Below are 18,026 nucleotides of genomic sequence, written 5' to 3' on the forward strand. Positions count from 1 at the left end.
TCAGAGAAAGGCCTGGGTATGGGCTTTTTGTTCCCTGTACCTCCCCATTCCCATTGAAGGGTGGGCTAGGCCTTTTTTTTTTTTTTTTTTTTTTTTTTTGCCAAGTTCCAACTCTTAAAAGCCCCTCCTCAACACCCCATCACCCTCTCTGCTCGGGGTCTACCTCCTCCTGACTATGGGAAGGAGGTTGTTTCAAGCAAGGGTTGATGAGGTGGGAGCATCCAAGTTGTCTTTCTTTCCATCCTGTCTGTCAGTTTCCCTGAAAAAAAAAAAATCATATTCCAGTGCCTATCCGTGGGATCCTTCATGTTCTTTAACATTAACCAGAAACCAAAAAGATTAACTGGCTTCACTCTGCCTGCTCTATGCCCCTTCCAACACTGGTAGATACCTCTCCCTTCCCTTCCTGTGCCCCAATGCACACACGCACACACCCCAGTGCTGGGCTCCTCCAGATGGCATCTCCATCAGGGTCCACGTGGTGGTGACATTGCCATGTGGTTTCCCATGCAAGAGGACACTGTGGTGGTCACCACTCCCACGAGACCTCCACAAGTCTTGGCTGGACCCTGTATTTGCCTATCCCTGGACATATCTCAACAGTAGACAGAGGAGACGCTGCTGGGAGCCACCTTGCCCTCCTGTCATGGAGGCCAACAAAGTTTTGAACCAAAAAAAACAAAAAACAGAACAACAAAAAACAAAAACAGAAAACCAAACAAACAATAAATTAAAACTAGAAAAAAGAATTTATAGATATATATAGATATATATACATATATATATATGGGAAAGAAGACTAGGACTCTTCAAGACAAGAAGGAGCCGTAAGGTGGAGCCAAGCCCTGCACAGTGGTCCAGGTCTTTGGTCGCCAAGGCGGATGGAACGATGGATACTTCTTTCTCTTCACAAATACCTCATGGACGTCGTCTTCGGGAAGCCGGAGGAGGGGGGAGGCTGGGGTGGGGCCTGTCCCTCAGCCAGGGTGGACAGAAGCGGGTGGGTGGGGCTGAGAGAGGGTGTCAGGGATGAGGGTGAAGAGCCCCAAGCTCCCTCCCCCCAATCAACTGAAAAAGCTTTAAAAGAAAAGGAAAGCAAAAGAATGGATGAAGGAAAATCAACTGTTGGGTAGTTTGATTCCCTCTTGATCTATCTATCTCTCTCTCTCTCTCTCTCTCTCTCTCTCTCCCTCTCTCTCCCTCTCTCTTCCTCCCTCCCTCCCCACCCCCACCCCTTATTCTTCTGTCATATCTCTTAATATCCTTTCTGTATCTCTCCTCAAACCAAAGTGTTGCTGTGAAGGACGCGAGCCATTGAAATCAGAGTGACCCCTGCCCCGGCTGGGCAGGAGCAGAGGGAGGCGAGCTGGGCAATGGCCCAGGCCCCCTTCCATCCTGGACACTCCGAGGAGAGGCAGCCAGAGCCCCCAGGTCTCAGCGTTCTCTTTTCTTCTGGTCTCACTTCTCCCACCCAGAAGCAAAACTGTTGGGCTGGGCCCCAGAGGCAGCGGAGACTCCAGGCCAGTTCGGGCCTTGGGTGCCTTGCCCAGCCCTGGTAGTGTGGCTGCCCTCCCGCCAGGCACCCATGGGGCTGCCACCTGTCCACCCATCTTCGCTGGAATGTAAGCAGCTCTGCTGAACCGACTCCCTGCCCTCACCCTACCTCTGAGTTTGTCCATTATAATTTCCTGAAAAAACGGCCAGCAAGAGCCTGGACCCCAACCCACAGCTGGAGAGAGGGCCAAGGACTCCCGACCCGGAAGGAAGATATTTGAACAGAGCAGGATGAAGGAATTGCAACCAACCAACAAAACAACCCCCCAAGAAAAGCCCTCTGAGAAGACAGGCAGCATGGAAGGCATGGTGGAGATGACTCAAACATAAACTATGATTCTAGACCAAAAAAAGAAAACAAAAAAAACAAAAAAAAAACAAAAAAAAAGAAAAAGAAAAAAAAGGAAAAAATCCAGGACTCACCACCAACACCCAATTCATCTTGCTTCCTCGTTACCAAGTCCCTACCTGGGACCGCTCCCTACTCCAGTGTGGAGGAGTGGGAAGAAAGAGGAGGAAGCAGGAGGCAGGGATGGGCAGGCGCCCTAACATTGGTGGAGGGGACCCCCATGCAGCCGGGGTGAGGGGACCCTCCCCATCCAACCCCCACACTGGGAAATGAAAAACAAACAAAATTCCCGGGCGGGGACAAAAATAACCAAATCCCAAGCTTTAACTACAGCTGTGAAACCAAATATTGGGAAGGGGGGGGGGGGGGGGGGGGGGGCAGGTGAGCCCCAGGTCTCCCCCCCTCCCCCGAGGACTCGAGATAAGGCACCAAATACCTCATAGAACTTTAATGTTGAAAAACAAAAAAAACAAAAAAAACCAAATATCGTTGGCTGGGGGCCAGCCAAGGCCAGGGGCTGGGGCTTGGGGGAGCCAGGTTTGGGAAGGTGAGGGGGACTTCCGGTCCCTCCCCCCCCCCTGCTCCTTCCACCCTAGTCACACAAGCCTCGACTCCGGGAAACAAAACTATCTCATCGTTTTTATTTTGTGGTCTGTACAGAGCCTGTGTCCGTGTGTCTGTGTGTGAGCGAGAGTTGGAGGGCTAGGCGCTTTATGTGGGGTTGGGGAGGGAGACATGTACCAGCTTAGACGGCAGGCTTCCCTTCTCCCAGCCCTGACCCCTGCTTAAGGGAGGGACAGAGACTGGTCTGCCCTAACGGTGGGCCATTTGTGCCAAAAATAAATAATGCCAGTAACTAAACCACCTCTCTGTTCCCTTCTCGGGGGCAGGGTAGGGACCAGAAGTGGGAGGAAGGGGCTGGATGTATGTATAGGGGTGGGTGAGGGATGGATGGGGTTCCCACGCCCCTTCGGAAACTGGGGCTAAGACAAGGAGGGGGTCTTACACATCTTCCCAGAAGACCAAGAGGGTCTGTCTCCAAGCCCCTCACCCTGGGGAGCTCCAGCCAGGCACTAGTCCAGTCAGGGGGGCACCTCTTGACCTGACTAGTTTTTCTTCTCCAGCCCACTCCCAGGGTGCCTCTCTCTCCCTCTCACCCAGGGTAGGGAGAACTGAGTGAGAGAGAGTAATAAGCAGGATTGAGACACACGGGCCCCCACCGGTCTCTGAGTGGGTAAGGCAAGTGCGAGAGATAAAGGCCTCCAAGAGAAAAAAAGAAACAAACCAAAGATTTAACCATTAAAAAAAAACAAAAAAAAAAAAAAAAAAAAAAAAACCAAAAAAAAAAAAAACCCACAAAAACAAAAAACAAACAAACAAAAAAAAACCACAGACAACTCCGCTACCTTTTTATACGCTGGGAAAAAAGTGAAAAAAAAAAAATTAGAATAAAAAATAAAAAAATAAAAACAAAAAAAAAAACCCAACCCAAAACAAACAAAAAAACAATAAAAAAGACAAAACACAAAAACCACAAAAACTTCAAGCCGTGGTTCTTTTGTGTGGTTTGAACTTTGACCTCAGCAGTCTCCAAAGCAAGACGACGATGAGAAAGGCGGAAAAGAGAAAAAAAAATGTATATTTTTAAGTATTTGTCCTTGGTGTTGGCTCCTTCCTAAACAAGCAAAAGGAGCAAAGGGAAAAATCCAGAGGAAGTGTTGCTGGACGAGACAACTACTTACTTTGTCTGTGACCCCCCCCTTTCCTCTAGCCCTGCTGCCCTCCCCCCAACCCGTCCTCCAAGCCCAGGGGCTCAGTATTTATTTATTTATGTAATTGCAGGGTGCCGGGGCTTCTGAACAGAGAGCCTTTGGATCATAGCGGGGGGGTGGGGCAGAAGGGCAGGCATCTTTGGGGCTGAAGTGGAGACCTAGTCTTTTGATCACCTCCTCTGGCCTCTTTCTGACTGCGCCACTGTGGCCCGCCAAGGCACCAGGACAGTGACCACTCTACCTTGAAAAGATCTGACTGGCTCCACCCTTTCTGGTGTGGCTGTCCCTCACCTCCGGGCTTGAATGTCCAGGAAAGAGGAGACAGGAGTGGGGAGCCGTGGTAAGTAGTGGGCTAGGACGCAGGCCCTGGAGTGTAGGCCCTGGAGTGACCTGCCTCCCCTCCGGGCCCATGGAGGTAGCTCCCCTTTTGGTTGGCAGCCCCTCCCTCCCCTCCGACCCTCCCTGTCTCTTCTTGTGGTAGCGGGTTAGTGTTTCAGTGTTCACTTCACTCTGCTTGTTCATTGTACAATGTGCTTCTTTTAAGGACCCATTTTTGTAATGTGTCATTCATCGGAACAACAAACATCAAAAAATAAAAATTTAAAAACTGTACAGAGAGAAATGATGTCTGGTGTCCCTTGGCCTCCTGTGTCCTTGGAGTAGTAGGTCAGATCAGGGTATGGGTAGAAATGTGAACTAGGGAGGGAAAGAGTGACTGTTCAAATACTGTGTTCAAATACTGGATCAGGAGTAGTGGCCTGGCCCTGGAGTCTGAGGATTTGAAAGGCTGAAGCAAGGGGATTCCTTGCCTAGAGTGCATGGTGAGTGCAAGGCCAACCTAGGCTTAAGGTCTCAAAACAAACAAGGAACCCCCCCCCCCCCCCCACACACACACAATGGTTAGAGGCTTGAATTTTTTTCTACATTCAGAAGAATTCAAATTCCTGTGTCCAAAACTCAGTTCTGCCATTTTTCAAGACATGGGCTTCAGTGGTTCTCAGTGGTGTACAGGACAATGCCTACCTCATGGGGTTGTGAAACTGAATTGAATGGTTAAATGATTAGGACAGTTGGGCATGGTGGTGGATTTAATCTCAGCACCCAGGAGAAAGACACTGGCAGAACTCTGAATTTGAGGTCAACCTCTTCTACATTGAGTTCCAAGCCAACCAGGACTACACAGTGAGACCCAACCTAAATACTGTCTAAATGCTAGAATACTGTCTTCAGTAACAACCATGAAGAAGCCAGGTAATCAGCCAATAGAGCCCACCTCTTTTCTTGGATGCCTCCCCAAAGAACTAAAAAGACCTATACAGTAAAAGTTGATAGGCCAGAGCAGTGGTGGCATGCACCTTTAATCCCAGCACTCAGGAGGCAGAGGCAGGCAGATCTCTGAGTTCAAGGCCAGCCTGGTCTACACATGCTGCAAGTGCAGGAAAATGTAATGGAACCCAGCTACTATCACAGAGGCTACTGAAAGGATCAACGACAGCTACTACTTGGAAAAGTCAAGGACTTTTCTGAAGGAAGGTCAAGCCATGGTTTAAGAAGTCTTGGTGATATATATATTAGCTGGTTCCTACAGTGATTTTCTTGTAAGCTATGCACTTCCAAGAACTCCTAACAGTGTATTTATCTAAAATACCTGTCAAGCATCCAAGGCTAATCTCCTAAACTAAGGTAACACCCTTGTGGAAACGCCTGTCTCCTAGGTCAGGCGAATAGTTTTGTTTCTTGTGAAATTTAAGCTGAGACCCTCCTTTCTTATACAACCTCACTAACATTATAGACTCCTAACTTCTTACCAAACCACTTCCAGGAATGTAGACTGAGCACACAGATCCCTTTCTTGATATACTAACCTCTCATTAGCTCTCAGTTGACCTCCTCCTTTTGGATTGTAAAAGAAAGCCCGGTGGTCACTGCCTGAGGAAAATTCTTACCTGCCTTTATGAATTCCCTGTGGAATTCAAGCCCGGTGACCTGGCTGGAGGGGGAGGATTGCTGTTGCTTGGGTTTATAACTGAATACCCAAGAGAACTTGAGGACGGAGAACTGAGAGGGATAAGGAGGATTTTGAGTAGAGAACTTGGGGACGAGATGGAAGATGAGGAAGAGCCAGATGGAGAAGTAGTAGATGGAAAAGAACGAGATGAGAAGAACCTAGATGAGGCAGAATTAAGATGAGAGAATGAAGATAGAACTTAGAGGGGACAGCAGATAAATGGAGAGAGAAATCCAGCAAGAAAGGAGCTAGGCACGAGAGCAGAACTGAAGCTGTGTAGATAGGATTTTATCCCAGAGGAATAAGACGGACAAAGAGCACTTAGATTCTTAGATTCGATGTACTTAGATTCTTTTCCAGAAAATAATTCTTGATGTTCGTAGTTTCTCTTCTGGGCCCCTGGGAAGAATATTATTAAGGCTGGCCCTTAAATAATATTCAAGATACACAAACTCTGCCTTGAGAACACGAAAAAAGAGTTGACAGTGAGGGTTCAGTCAGTGAAGTGCTTGTCTTTCGAGCCCCAGAACTCATGTGAGAATGCTGCCACCCTTGGAACCCCAGCACCAGGAAGGTGGAGAGAGGTGGATCCCTGGGAGTGGGGTGGCCAGCCATTCTATCATCACTGGTGAGCTCCAGGTCAGGGCAGTGGGAGATCCTGCCTCAAAGGAGGTGGATGGCATTTCTGAGGACAATAGATGAGGTTGCCCTCAAGCTCCCACATGCACATACAACATGAACACATGAGAATAAAAAGGGGGAAAATGTTCTTGATAAATCCAAGCCAGTGTTGGGACACAGACCTCTAATCCTAGCACACAGGAGGCAGAGACAGAGTTCAGGATCATTTTTGTATATGTAAGTGACCAATCTGGGCTAAGATTTTGTCACGTAGGGCATTGGTGGCGCACACCTTTAATCCCAGCACTCAGGAGGCGGAGCCAGGTGGATCTCTGTGAGGTCGAGGCCAGCCTGAGTGAGATCCAGGACAGGCACCAAAACTACAGAGAAACTTGTCTAAAAAAAAATAAGATTTTGTCTCAAAACTAAGTAAGAATACATGAATCTGGAGGACTGAGTTTCAAACAATTTGGGTACAACACAGTAGTAAGACCTTGGCTCAAAAAAGGGAGAAGACTGAGGATATGGCTCAGTGGTAAATCACTTGTACATGATGTACAAGACCATGGGTTTCAATCCCCTGGGAGATGGAGACAGACAGACAGACAGACACACACACACACACACACAGAGACTTGGAAGTCTGATTGATACAATGTATGCACCTCCTTTGAGGGACATTAACTCAAATTACCCTGCCATCTTTAACTAGTCACTTGCAGATGCAACTTCACAGGTCAGGGCTGGGGTGACTCCCAGATGTTACCACTGAAAATCAGAACTGGTCTTAACACTTTCTGTGCCACACACAGAACCACTGGCCCTCCTTTGTTCTTGTGGCATCCTGTCTGGCACACAGGTGCTGGCATCTGGGCAGTCCAATAGGAGATGCAGAAGGCAGGAGAAATGAGCTATGTGCAAGGCCCTGAGTTCCAGCTCCATTAAAAAAGAAAAAAAAAAAAAAGCACCTTTTCTTTTAGGTCAGTAATAGTTGGCTGAGGAAGACTCGCCCGCCTTCAAGGAGTTGCAGTCAGTACCATAAACTGTCCCATGACTTGAGAGCACTCTGGTTCCAAAGCCTTGCCGTCTGCATCTCCTGGGGGGTGGTAATATGCAGGCTCTTCCACATGCACTGCCTTGTTAGCCTTGTTATTATAAGCCACTAGTGGGGCAGTGTTCTGTCCTTTCTCACGGAGAATTACGCAAGGCAAGCCTTTCTTAGAAGGGCCCGATGTCTCCTCTGAAATCACTTCAGAATTAAAGCCCAGCACAGGTTCCTGGATTTCACTTTGGATGTGCTGGCTGCGTGCACATCTTAGGGAGGGACATCTAATGTCCACTGAGTTTGGGAATGTCTGTCTGTCCTGTTAGATAGGTATTGTATTTCTTTAGGACTAAGGTTCACAGGCCATCAAAGTTCTCAGGGGGTTGGTCAACTTTAGGTAGGGTGTCTTTTTTAGGTATACATGTGCGGTGTGTATGATGTGTGTGAGTGAGGATGCCCAGATGCAAGAGGGCATCTTATCTCTTGGAGCAGGAGTAACAAGCAGTTGAGAGCCACCCAGCATGGGTCCTCTGGAACACTTTTTGTTTTTTCCAGACAGGGTTTCTCTGTGTAGCACTGGGTTGTCCTGGAACTCACTCTGTAGACCAGGCTGGCCTCCAACTCACAGAGATCCACCTACCTCTGCCTCTTGAATGCTGCGATTAAGGGTGTGTGCCACCACACCTGGCTTTTTTGGAGGGTGGGGGGAGACTCCAATGAAGGATGATCACTCCACTGTCAAGAAGCTAATCTCTGCTGAAAACACCTTAATACTGTGGCCAACCAGTGCCCTCCTGTTTTTCCTCCATTCCTGCCCTTGTTTCAGCTGGCTTCGCGAGGATAAAGGATCTTAGTCTTTGTACCAACAGTACAGATCTTGGAAAGGGGAGTTGGCTCATCAGTGCCTTTGTTCCAGGGGAGTAGGTCTTTCCTGCAGGGCAGGCAGGTACTGAAGATGGTGCCTATGATTGAGAAACTCTAGTGGAAAACCAACCGTGTGAGTATTCTTAACTGTCAGGGATATCCAATAGGTGCTTTTCCTTTATCATTTATTTTTGTGTGACTGCAGATGCATGCGAACCATGGCGCACAGGTAGAGGTCAAAGGGAAACTTCTGGGAGTTGGTTCCACTGTGAGCTCTGGGGAATCAAATGTTGTAAGGTTTGTATGGCAAGTGATTTTACCTGCTGGGCCCTCTTGCCAGGTTGTAACAGGTGTTTCCTTTTCTAAATTATAATTAGGACAATGGCATAAAACTAAAAAGGAGGGTGGGCCTGAGTCCTGGTCCTGTGTAGCCTCATCTCTTTTCTTTTCATCTGAGCAACAGATCAAGCCACAGAATAGACATGCTCAATGGGTGGGTCTAAGGTCTCCCCCTCCCCACCCCCAAGTTCCTTTTCTCTCTCAAGCGTGTCCTTCTAAGTAAAGGAGTTCTTTCCAATAGAAGGAACTGGAGTAATCTTGGAAGAGGAGGAGGCTGAGGGGCAAATACACTCCCTCATCTAGTCACTTCCACTGCCTTGCTGGGAAAGGCCAGGGGGCAGACAGAACAGGATATGGATATTTAACCAAATGAAAGCAGATTTAAATTCAAGCTCTGCCCTGGGCTGAGCTGACCCTCAGCAAGTCACTCCAGAGGCCTCCGGTGTAAAACATGCTCTCCAGAGTTAAGTGTAAATGTTACTCAAAATAACCCAGGGGCACGGGCTTGTAACCCTAGCTACTCAAGAAGCTGAACCTGCCTAGGACATAGATTGAGCCCAATGCCAACTGGGCAATCAGCAAAACCTGGTCTCAAAAATTAAAGAGATGAGGATATAGCTTGGTGGTAGTGAGCTTGCCCAGCATGTGGGAGATCCAAGCAAATCTCCAGTTCTTGGGGTGTGGGGGCGGAGAGGAGTACTTAAGACACACTAGACACCCGAACACTGACCAGGTATTCTGTCCTTTCTTCCTACAATAAACGTCTAATGGCTGCACCACGACCTGGGAGCCAAGGCACTGCCTACTCTAGACCCCATTACTCAGAACTTCCAACTCTGGTACTGGGTAAAGTCTCAAGAGCTCCCCTCTACCCCTGTTCCCGATCACACCTGATCCAAGTCTGCCTGCCCTCAGGGATCTAGTCTGAGAAATCCAGATGGCTTTGTAGGATGTGGCCTACCCACATCAGGCAGGAAATGGAGAGCCAGGACTGACAAGCGCATCAATGTTTCTCTCAATGTTCCAGCATACACACACACACCCCCAAACCAAACTGCTTCAAGATTTTCCTTAGGCTATGGAGACCTCTAGTGGCAAGACATGCTGACTTCATTGACACACGAGGTCTGTTTCAAAGAATGCTATAGATTCTGACTGCCTTCTCTTCAATCCAGCAAACTGTACCAACTCTTACTTCCTGCCAAGTTCTATTGGGGTGCTAGGGAGATGCAGCCAGGGGAAGTCAGAGCTAGTGCCTGGCCTCAGGATCCCCCAAACCCACCCTACATACCTGGGCCTCACAAAGGCACATAAATGTCCAACTCAGTCTTTATTGACTGCTTCATTTTGAGACCACCAAACTGGTGGAAGGTGGGGAGAGGGGGAGGGGTCCTTTATGTGTCAAGGACCTCAGAGCAACACCCTCAGAAAAGAGAATAAATTTAGTTACAGAACTTATATGGTGGTAGAGGGGAGAGAGGAGCACAATATGTACACAGGTTTTAAGGGGCTGTTTGAGGTGTTCAGCATCAGGGGTTGGTGATACTGAGGAAAGTGGGGGCCAGTCAGCCGCTGATCTGAACCCCCTCAGCCTCTGCTAAAGGGTAGATCTCAATGGCCTCCACAAGGGGCAGGGCCTCCACTGCAGTCTCCATCACGGCCAGGCCCACAGCGGCCTCCGCCTCTGCCAGCTGCTGCCGCACGGCAGCCTGCTGCTGCTGCTGGTGAGTCTTGCGGTGCTTCCAGAGGTTGGAGAAGGAGCGGTAGCTCTTGCCACAGTCCGGGCAGGAGTAGGGCCGTTCCCCCGTGTGAATGCGACGATGTTCTGCCAGGCGCATGGAGATGGCAAAAGCCTTGCCGCACACTTCACAGGCAAAGGGCCGCTCACCTGTGTGTAAGCGCCGGTGGTCCTTCAGATGGGTACTCTGGCGGAAGGCCTTGCCACAGTCTGGACACGGGTACGGCCGCTCACCTGTGTGGATCCGTCGGTGCACCTGCAGTGACGTCTCTGTGCTGAACAGCTTCTTGCACTCACTGCATTCCAGGCCGCGCCGCCGGGCAGGAGCCGCAGGGGCAGCAGAGGCTGTGCCACTGAGGGCTGTTGGGGAGGGAGTGACCGGCGTGCGAGTGGCCCGAGAGGCCCTGGGCGCCGGGGGCTCCTTAGCCAAGACTTCTCCAGGGCCAGCGGCAGCATGGGCAGCTTCATGGGCCTGCAGTCGAGCAGCAGAGCCCACTTTCTTGCCACAGGTCCCACACTCAAAGCGCCGTGGGGCCTGGGCAGCGGCGGCTGCACAGCGATGCTCATAAAGCCGCAGTGAGGAAGGGAAGGCAGCCCCACAGGATGGGCAGTGGTGGGGCTGGCGCCCAGCATGGACCACAAGCTGGTGCACCTCTAGCAGCCGGCGCAGCAAGAAGGAGCGGGGGCACTCCCGACACTTGTAGGGGTACTCGCCTGTGTGGTGGTAGCGGTGCATGAGCAGACGGTAAGGACGGTGGAAACGCAGTCCACACTCCTGGCAGCGGTAGGGGAAATGCTGGGCATGCACCAGGCGGTGCTGCCTCAGAGTGGAGCTCTGAGTGAAAGCCTTGCCACAGTCCCCACACCGGTAGGGTCGTTCCCCTGTGTGTGTGAGCCGATGGCGGGCCAGGTTGGCAGGCGAGTTGAAGGGCTTGGAACAGTCAGGGCAGGAAAAGGGACGTTCCCCGGTGTGTGTGCGCAGATGGTTCCGCACATGAGACTTCTTCTTGAACATCTTGCCACAAATGCTGCATTTATGGCGCCGCTCCAGCCTGTGCACAAAACGCTGGTGCCGGGTCAGCTGCAATGCCTTGACAAACTCACGGCTACACAGGAGGCAGCGATAAACGCCCGGAGCCGGAGGCTCTGCTGGATTCTCCTCAGTTGTGGGGAGCTCTGGGGTCTCTGGTTCTCTAGTCTCTGCAGGGGCTGGCTCAGGAAAGCTAACAGCAGGCTCCTCCGGCAGAACTGGTGCTGGGGGCAAAGGGATACCTCCTGCCCCATGGGTACGCCGGTGATAAAGGAATTTGGTAAGGTTGACAAAGGTCTTCCCACAGGGACACGAATGCAGAGGATTTGGAGTATGGGCTCGCCGGTGGGCCAAGAGAAGGGCTTCTGTGCCGTAGGCCAGGCCACAGTCTACACACAGGAAATGAGATTCACTGCTGTGGTCACCAAGGTGCTGATCCAGACCAGAAGGGCTGGGGAAGACGCGGCTGCACAAGGGACACTTAAAGACACCCTCCTGGTGACTCCGGAAGTGCTGCTGTAGCTGGTGGGGTGAGAGAAAGAGCTGATCACAGGCTGAGCAGAAGAGCTCCTGGGTGGCTGATCCACCGGGCTCTGCGTTGTTCCTCCGGGGCTTGCGTCCCCGTCGATCCCGGCCAGTGGCCTCCCCATTACGCAGCTCGTAACTATGATCAGAGGCTGGCAGGGGCTCCGGTAGAGACACTGGCACCTCGGCGGGTGAGGGGATCAGGGCCTCCTGCTTTGCAGCAGGCTCCTCAGCCTCTGGGACAGCAGGAAAGTGGGTGGCCTGGTGCTCCAGAAAGTCGGCCGGCAGCTGGAAGAGCTGGGAGCACTCAGAGCACCTGTAGAGGAGCAGCTCCACCTCCGTAGCCGCCGGCTCAGTTGTGGCCGCAGCTGCAGCTGGGACAGCCGCCCCTGCTCCACCTTCTTCTGCCTTCCGGTATGAATGGTCCACAGCCACGCGGGCCTGGCCCACAGGCGGGCCTAACACAGCAGGTGACCCCAAGACAACAGGGGCAGGAGCCTTGGTGGGCGTGGCCCTGAGATGCATCTGCCGATGGTTCAGCCACAATTCCTGGCTGGCAAAGAGAGCCTTGCAGTCCACACACTCATAATGAATGGTGCTGGAGTTGAAGGGGGTCGCCTTGGGGGGTGGCTCAGCTGGCACTGCCTCCTGGGGAGCCATCATCTTTAGGTGCAGCTCCTGGTGCTCCAGGAGCTGGCTAGGCGACAGGAGCAGCTGCCCACACTCAAGACACTGGTACTGGCTCTCCTGTATGAGGGTCTGATACAGGCCTGTACCCGATGCTGCATCTGTGGCCACCGTGATGCCAGGGTCAGCCACGCCCACCAGCTCAAAGTGCTGCTGCGGCACGTGGGAGTTCTGGTGCACAAGCACCTCCTCCAAGGATCCATAGAGCTGGTTGCACTCAGAGCAGACATAGCGATGCTCAATATACAGGAATGTCTCCTCACTCTCCTCAGTCATGGCAGCAGCAAGGCCAGGGGGCTAAGAAAAGGGAGGGCGGAGACAAGTCAATCCTCCAGGGCAATTCTTTCCCTTATCACCTCTACATTCTAATACCTCAGATATATTTCCTCCTCCAACTTCTTGATTACATTTTTCCACTCAAGAAACAGCCAAACAGGAATTTCCCCAGGGGTCTTTTCCTGGAGACTCCACCCCAAGTCTCTCCTCGCCAGTAACTTGCAGCGAACTCCACCCACCAGTCTTGTAACCTATCCAATCCTCTCCATTCCCTGTTAACCAAAGAGGAACTGGCCCCCCTGTGACAGACCTTCCTCTGACTCTGCACCATTGCACGGGACAATACTCCTTTGCCAACCTACCACAGAATCCTCACACCTTCTCCTGGCCTGTTTCCCAGCTACACTCCTACATGGACTCTGCTCTTTTCTGTAGGTTCACAAACTTTTTACACTCAGACCACTCAAACTGGTGTACAAACCAACACCCCCTACTCTATTTTAGGCACTGGTGGTCTGAGCCCTCCCCTCGTCTGCCACCCAATCCCCGCAAACCAACAGAGCCCAGATTCCTCACAATCTCCAATTTTCTCTCACTGGTTTAACCCATCTCCATGCTTTCCCACCTTAACCACTTCCTGATACTCAAAGACTCTTAAAACTGGTTCAAACTAAGCACATCAAGACCTTCTCGGCTAGGCAGTGGTGTCTCACACCTTTAATCAGGAAGCAGAGTTCCAGGACAGCCATAGAGAAACCCTATCTGGAAAAAAATAATAATAAAAGACCTCATGTATCATCAACCTTTACCCAAAACAAACTCCACAAAAGCCCAATCCTTTACACCTAGACTGTCCCCACCCTCTCATGTGCCACCAGAGTGCTCAATCACCTTCTCTCTCCACGAAGACCAAGTGTACTATACTAATCCCCTCTGATCACCCAGATTCCCTTTTCACAGTGACATAACTCTCTCTTTTTCCTAAGGCCACCATCTGGGGATACCTATATGGCCATTTTCTTTTTTTTTTTCCTATCAACCAACACCACCCTTTTTTGCATAAAGGTCCAGGCCAACCCTACAACCTTAACCCATCCCAGAAGCCCCTTAACAGTATCAATCGAAACCTGTCTTCTTTTGAGAAAAGACCCAAATCTATCCTAACCCACTCCAGGAACTTTCAGATCCCCATTTCATACAAATTTCTCCTTTTCGCAAGAAGATCCCCACATATTGTAATCTTATGCAGGGACATCCAGAGCCTATCCTTCACAATGGCTTCACCTTTCCTCTCCTGCTGTTTCTATCCTCCTCAGGATTCCTAATGTCTTGCATATAAAAGCTCCATCAATACCCAAAGAAAGCAAAAAGAGCCCCTCTTCTTCATAATCCTTCTCATCAGCATACGACTATGGGGATACCCAGAACACTGAAGTTATCAGTAGTGTTACACCTCATTCTCAACCCCAAAATTCCCAGACTACTACCTCTCCGTGGCACACTTCTCTCTCCCCAAGTGCATCCAGGACTGCCCACATCTTCACTTTGGCCTACTTATCTGAACCTAAAACAAAACAATCCCTCCCCAGCTCAACCTATGGGAACCATGAGAACATAAAGATCGCTGTCAACACTTCTCAAGGATATTCCACCACCACCACCTCCAATTCCATGGGTTTATCGACCTTCTATATTAAGATAACCCCAATTCCCACACCTGATCGCTCCCTTAGTTCTAAAGATATCTCAAACCCCTTCCTTCTCCGCCTCAGTTCTTTGCAAGCACAAATCGATCTTCCTCCCTGCATTAATCACCTCCTTTCTCGGGCCACCTCCCCACCCCAGCACCCGAGAGCCCTCTAATCGTCCTCCTTCGATCCTGGACCCATCCCAGCGCACCCGCCCGTAGCCCTGATACCCCATGTAACCAGAGAGCCCTCGGCCAAGGCAGCTCGGGGACCTCCCCTTCCCGCCAAGGCCGGCCCCCTGCCCAGAGCCCGAGCCCTGCCCCTCTTCACTCAGGCCCGCACACAACTCCAGTCCCCCTACCCCACCCGCCACCCCGGCCCGGCCCGGCCCCCGCCCGGCCCGCGCGTCCGGCGGCCAACGGCCGCTCCGCCCTCCGCACCGGGGGCGCGCTCCTTCAGGCCTTCTGCGTGCAGGCCGAATGACGCGAGCAGCCCGCGGGGTGGGGGCCGGGCCTCCGCGCTCCCGCGGGAACTCACCCGCCTCGGCCGTCTAGCCGGCCCCCGGCCGGGCCGCGGACTACAGCTCCCTTTGCACAGCCACTCTAGCGCGCAGCGCCGCGTCCTCTCTAGCGCCCGTCGTCTCGCCTGCTCCGCAGCCTCGCTCTCGTCCGGGGCCCCCTCTCAACAACGCCCCTCCCATCTTCCGCCTCGGCCACCGCGCGGACGACTGCACAACGCGTCCAATCACCGGCCGTCTGGCCCTGCCGCTAGACCAATCGGTGCTCACGTTTCTGAAGCCCCTACCAATAGTGCGGAGGGGCGGGATCAGACAGCATCCAGCCAATCCGCTAGCAATATTCCCTCACCGGTCGGCCTCCAGGTGGATAGCGCCCGCCCCTTTAGGCCTCCCAAGAGGCTTCTTTCCTCCCCTCACTTTTTCCCTTGGACTCCGCCTTTGATGGTCGAAAGGGCATCGCTGAACGGAGAGCTGCGCGATGACGTCGGGAGGCGGGGCGAAGCAGCAGGCGCCATCTTGGGGGCGCCTGGCAAACCTCGGCGTGGGGCTTTGGGCAGCGTGTGGGATGTTGAGGCAAGCAGTGCTCGGAAGCCCGGAGAATTGCAGCCCAGGAACCCCCGAGGGCCGGTGGCAGAAGCTGAAACGCCACTCGGCGTGAATGAGAGAGGGAACCAAGCCGCAGCTGTCAGACGGAGTGAAAGGGGGAACCAAGGCTAAAGACTTTATTTTCTTATTAAGCGGGGGTCGATGAAAGAGTGGGGAAAACAAGGAAGGGTGGGATGGAAAGGAAATTTTAGGAGAACCAAAAGTACGTGACGGGAATTGGGAAATGGAAGGAGAGAGAGAAAGAAGAAGCTCGGTTCCTAAGTTCCTTTGGAAGAAGCTGAGGTTGTGGGGTGGAGATCCAGATGAAGGAAGTGGACCCGAAGAGGGCCGTTTCGGTTTTTTGTTCTTATTTTTGAGACAGTCTCACTATGTGGACCAGACTCTGCCTCGTGTTTGGGGGTTAAAGGCGCGCACCATTCCTCTTTCAAGGTGACGTCCTTCCACACAGTTCAGGACCCCTAGGCATGGGGAGGAGTGGAGTTCCAGGCCATCCAGGGTCACACGCAAGAGACCCCGTTGCTGGGTGTTGGCACACACCTTTAATCCACTCGGGAGGCAGAGAGAGGCAGGTGAATCTCTGAGTTCAAAGTCAGCCTGGTCTACAGAACGAGTTCCAGGACAGTCAGGACTTCACAGAGAAACCCTGTCTCAAACAGCCAAAAAGAGAGACTTGATATTCAAAAAAACAAAGTAAAGAGCCAGTGAGATGGTTCAGCCCGTAAAGCAACTTGCTCCCAAGCCTGATCTGTGTTTTTACCTTGGGATCCACAAAGGTGGAAGGAGACTTGAAAACTTTGTCTTTCAAGAGAGTTTTAAAACTCTGGGTTTCAGACCCAGAAGGACTTATGTACTCACCCATAAGTGGATACTAGATGGGAGGGAAGGAATGGCCATACTGCAACCCACAACTCCAGAGAGGCTAGCTAACAGGGAAAGACCCTAGGAGGGAGACATGGATGACCCTGTGAAGGAGAATTCGATGAGATCTATATGAGCGGACTGGGGGGTGGTGGTGGCAGAGGGTGAGGAGTGGGGGATCAGAACATAAGGAAATGGGAGGGTCAACCTGGAACAGGGACAGAGTGGGATGTCAGGGATGGAGATACCATGATAGATGAGGACATCATGGGAATAGGAAGAGTCAGGGTGCTGGGGAGGCTCTCAGGAATCCACAAAGTTGACCCCACCTTGGTCTGCTGGCGGTGGTCCAGAGGGTGACTGGACTGGCCTACTCTGGTGACCAGCCCAGCAAATAACCTAGCTGTCATCATAGAGCCTTTGTCCAGTGACTGATGGAGGCAGATGTAGAGATCCACAGCCAGGCACCAAGCTGAGCTCTGGGAATCCAGTCCATGGGAGAGAGCAGGGATTCTGCAGGCAGGGGACGTTGAGATCATGATGGGAGGATGTGCAGAGATGACCGGCCACACAAGTGGAGGCCCATGAACTGTGGACTGGAGACTGTGGAGCTTCCATGGGACTGGACTAGGCCCTCTGAATACAGAAGACAGTTGTTTGGCTTGAACTGTTTGGGGGGCACCCAGGCAGGGGGATCGGGATCTGTCCCTGGTCTACGGGCAAGCTTTTGGGAATCTGGTGCCTGCGGAGTGACGCCTTGCACAGCCTTGGTGCAGTGGGAAGGGGCTTGGACCTGCCTAGGCTCAGTGTGCTGGCCTCTGCTGACTCCCCATGGGAGGCCTTGATTTGGGGGATGTGGGGATGTGGGGTGGCTTGGGAGAGAGGGCTGGGAGGGGAGGAGGGAGGACGTGGGATCTGTGGGTGGTGTGTGGAGTAAGAAAATTTCTTAATAAAGAAAAATGAAAAAAACAAAAAACAAAACCCTCCGGGTTTTCCTCTTCCCCTAGACTTCCTCTCTTAACATTTCCTTTCCATCCCACTCTTCCTTATTTTCCCCCTTTCTTCCCCGCCTTAACTTAAAAAAGTCTTCAGCCTTGGTTTCCCCCTTTCACTGGTCTGGCTGCCGAGTGATGTTTCATTTTCTGCCACTGGCCTTCGGGGGTTCTTGGGCTGCAATTCTCTGACCTTCAGCATTGTGTGCCTCAATATCCCCCACTTTGCCCAAACCCTGCCAGTGCTTGCCAGGTGCCTCCAAGATGGCGCATACTGCTTCGTCCTGCCTCTTTGAAAACTGTGCGCTTGCATGTGCGCGCACACACACAGACACACACATCTAAATAGAATAAAAATAGGTGGAGAGTGACCAAGGAAGACATTCAGTGTCTAGATTTGGACTCTAGATTTGGACACCAAAGTTTTCAGGAAGCTCCTCCTTGAATCCAAGGTCAGGGGAGTCATCAGAGGTGCGCTTGATAAACTTTGTCCCTCATTTCTCAGATGAGAAAAACAGTCTTGGAGTTGGGTCATTTCCCCATCTGAAGCCCAAAAA

The 18,026-nt window shown here is 51.7% G+C and overlaps 1 protein-coding gene across 3 annotated transcripts; it reads right to left on the reverse strand.

Moving 5' to 3' along the window:
* Nucleotides 1–9,863: 9,863 nt before the first annotated feature.
* Znf574 (zinc finger protein 574) lies at nt 9,864–16,182 on the reverse strand. 3 transcript variants are annotated; one of them, XM_036201078.1, is made up of 3 exons: nt 15,431–16,182; nt 15,034–15,296; nt 9,864–12,829 (listed from the first exon to the last, which is right to left on the reverse strand). In XM_036201078.1, the coding sequence occupies exon 3, from the start codon at nt 12,806–12,808 to the stop codon at nt 10,118–10,120; it is 2,691 nt and encodes an 896-aa protein (XP_036056971.1). In that variant the 5' UTR covers nt 12,809–12,829; nt 15,034–15,296; nt 15,431–16,182; the 3' UTR covers nt 9,864–10,117. The 3 variants fall into 3 exon arrangements, with proteins under 3 accessions (XP_036056971.1, XP_036056984.1, XP_036056978.1); XM_036201091.1 differs by lacking the exons at nt 15,034–15,296; nt 15,431–16,182 and adding an exon at nt 14,937–14,972; XM_036201085.1 differs by lacking the exons at nt 15,034–15,296; nt 15,431–16,182 and adding an exon at nt 13,524–13,554.
* Between the last annotated feature and the right edge of the window lie 1,844 nt (nt 16,183–18,026).

This window comes from Onychomys torridus, chromosome 1, assembly GCF_903995425.1.
Source record: "Onychomys torridus chromosome 1, mOncTor1.1, whole genome shotgun sequence".
NCBI classification, from domain to species: Eukaryota; Metazoa; Chordata; class Mammalia; order Rodentia; family Cricetidae; genus Onychomys; species Onychomys torridus.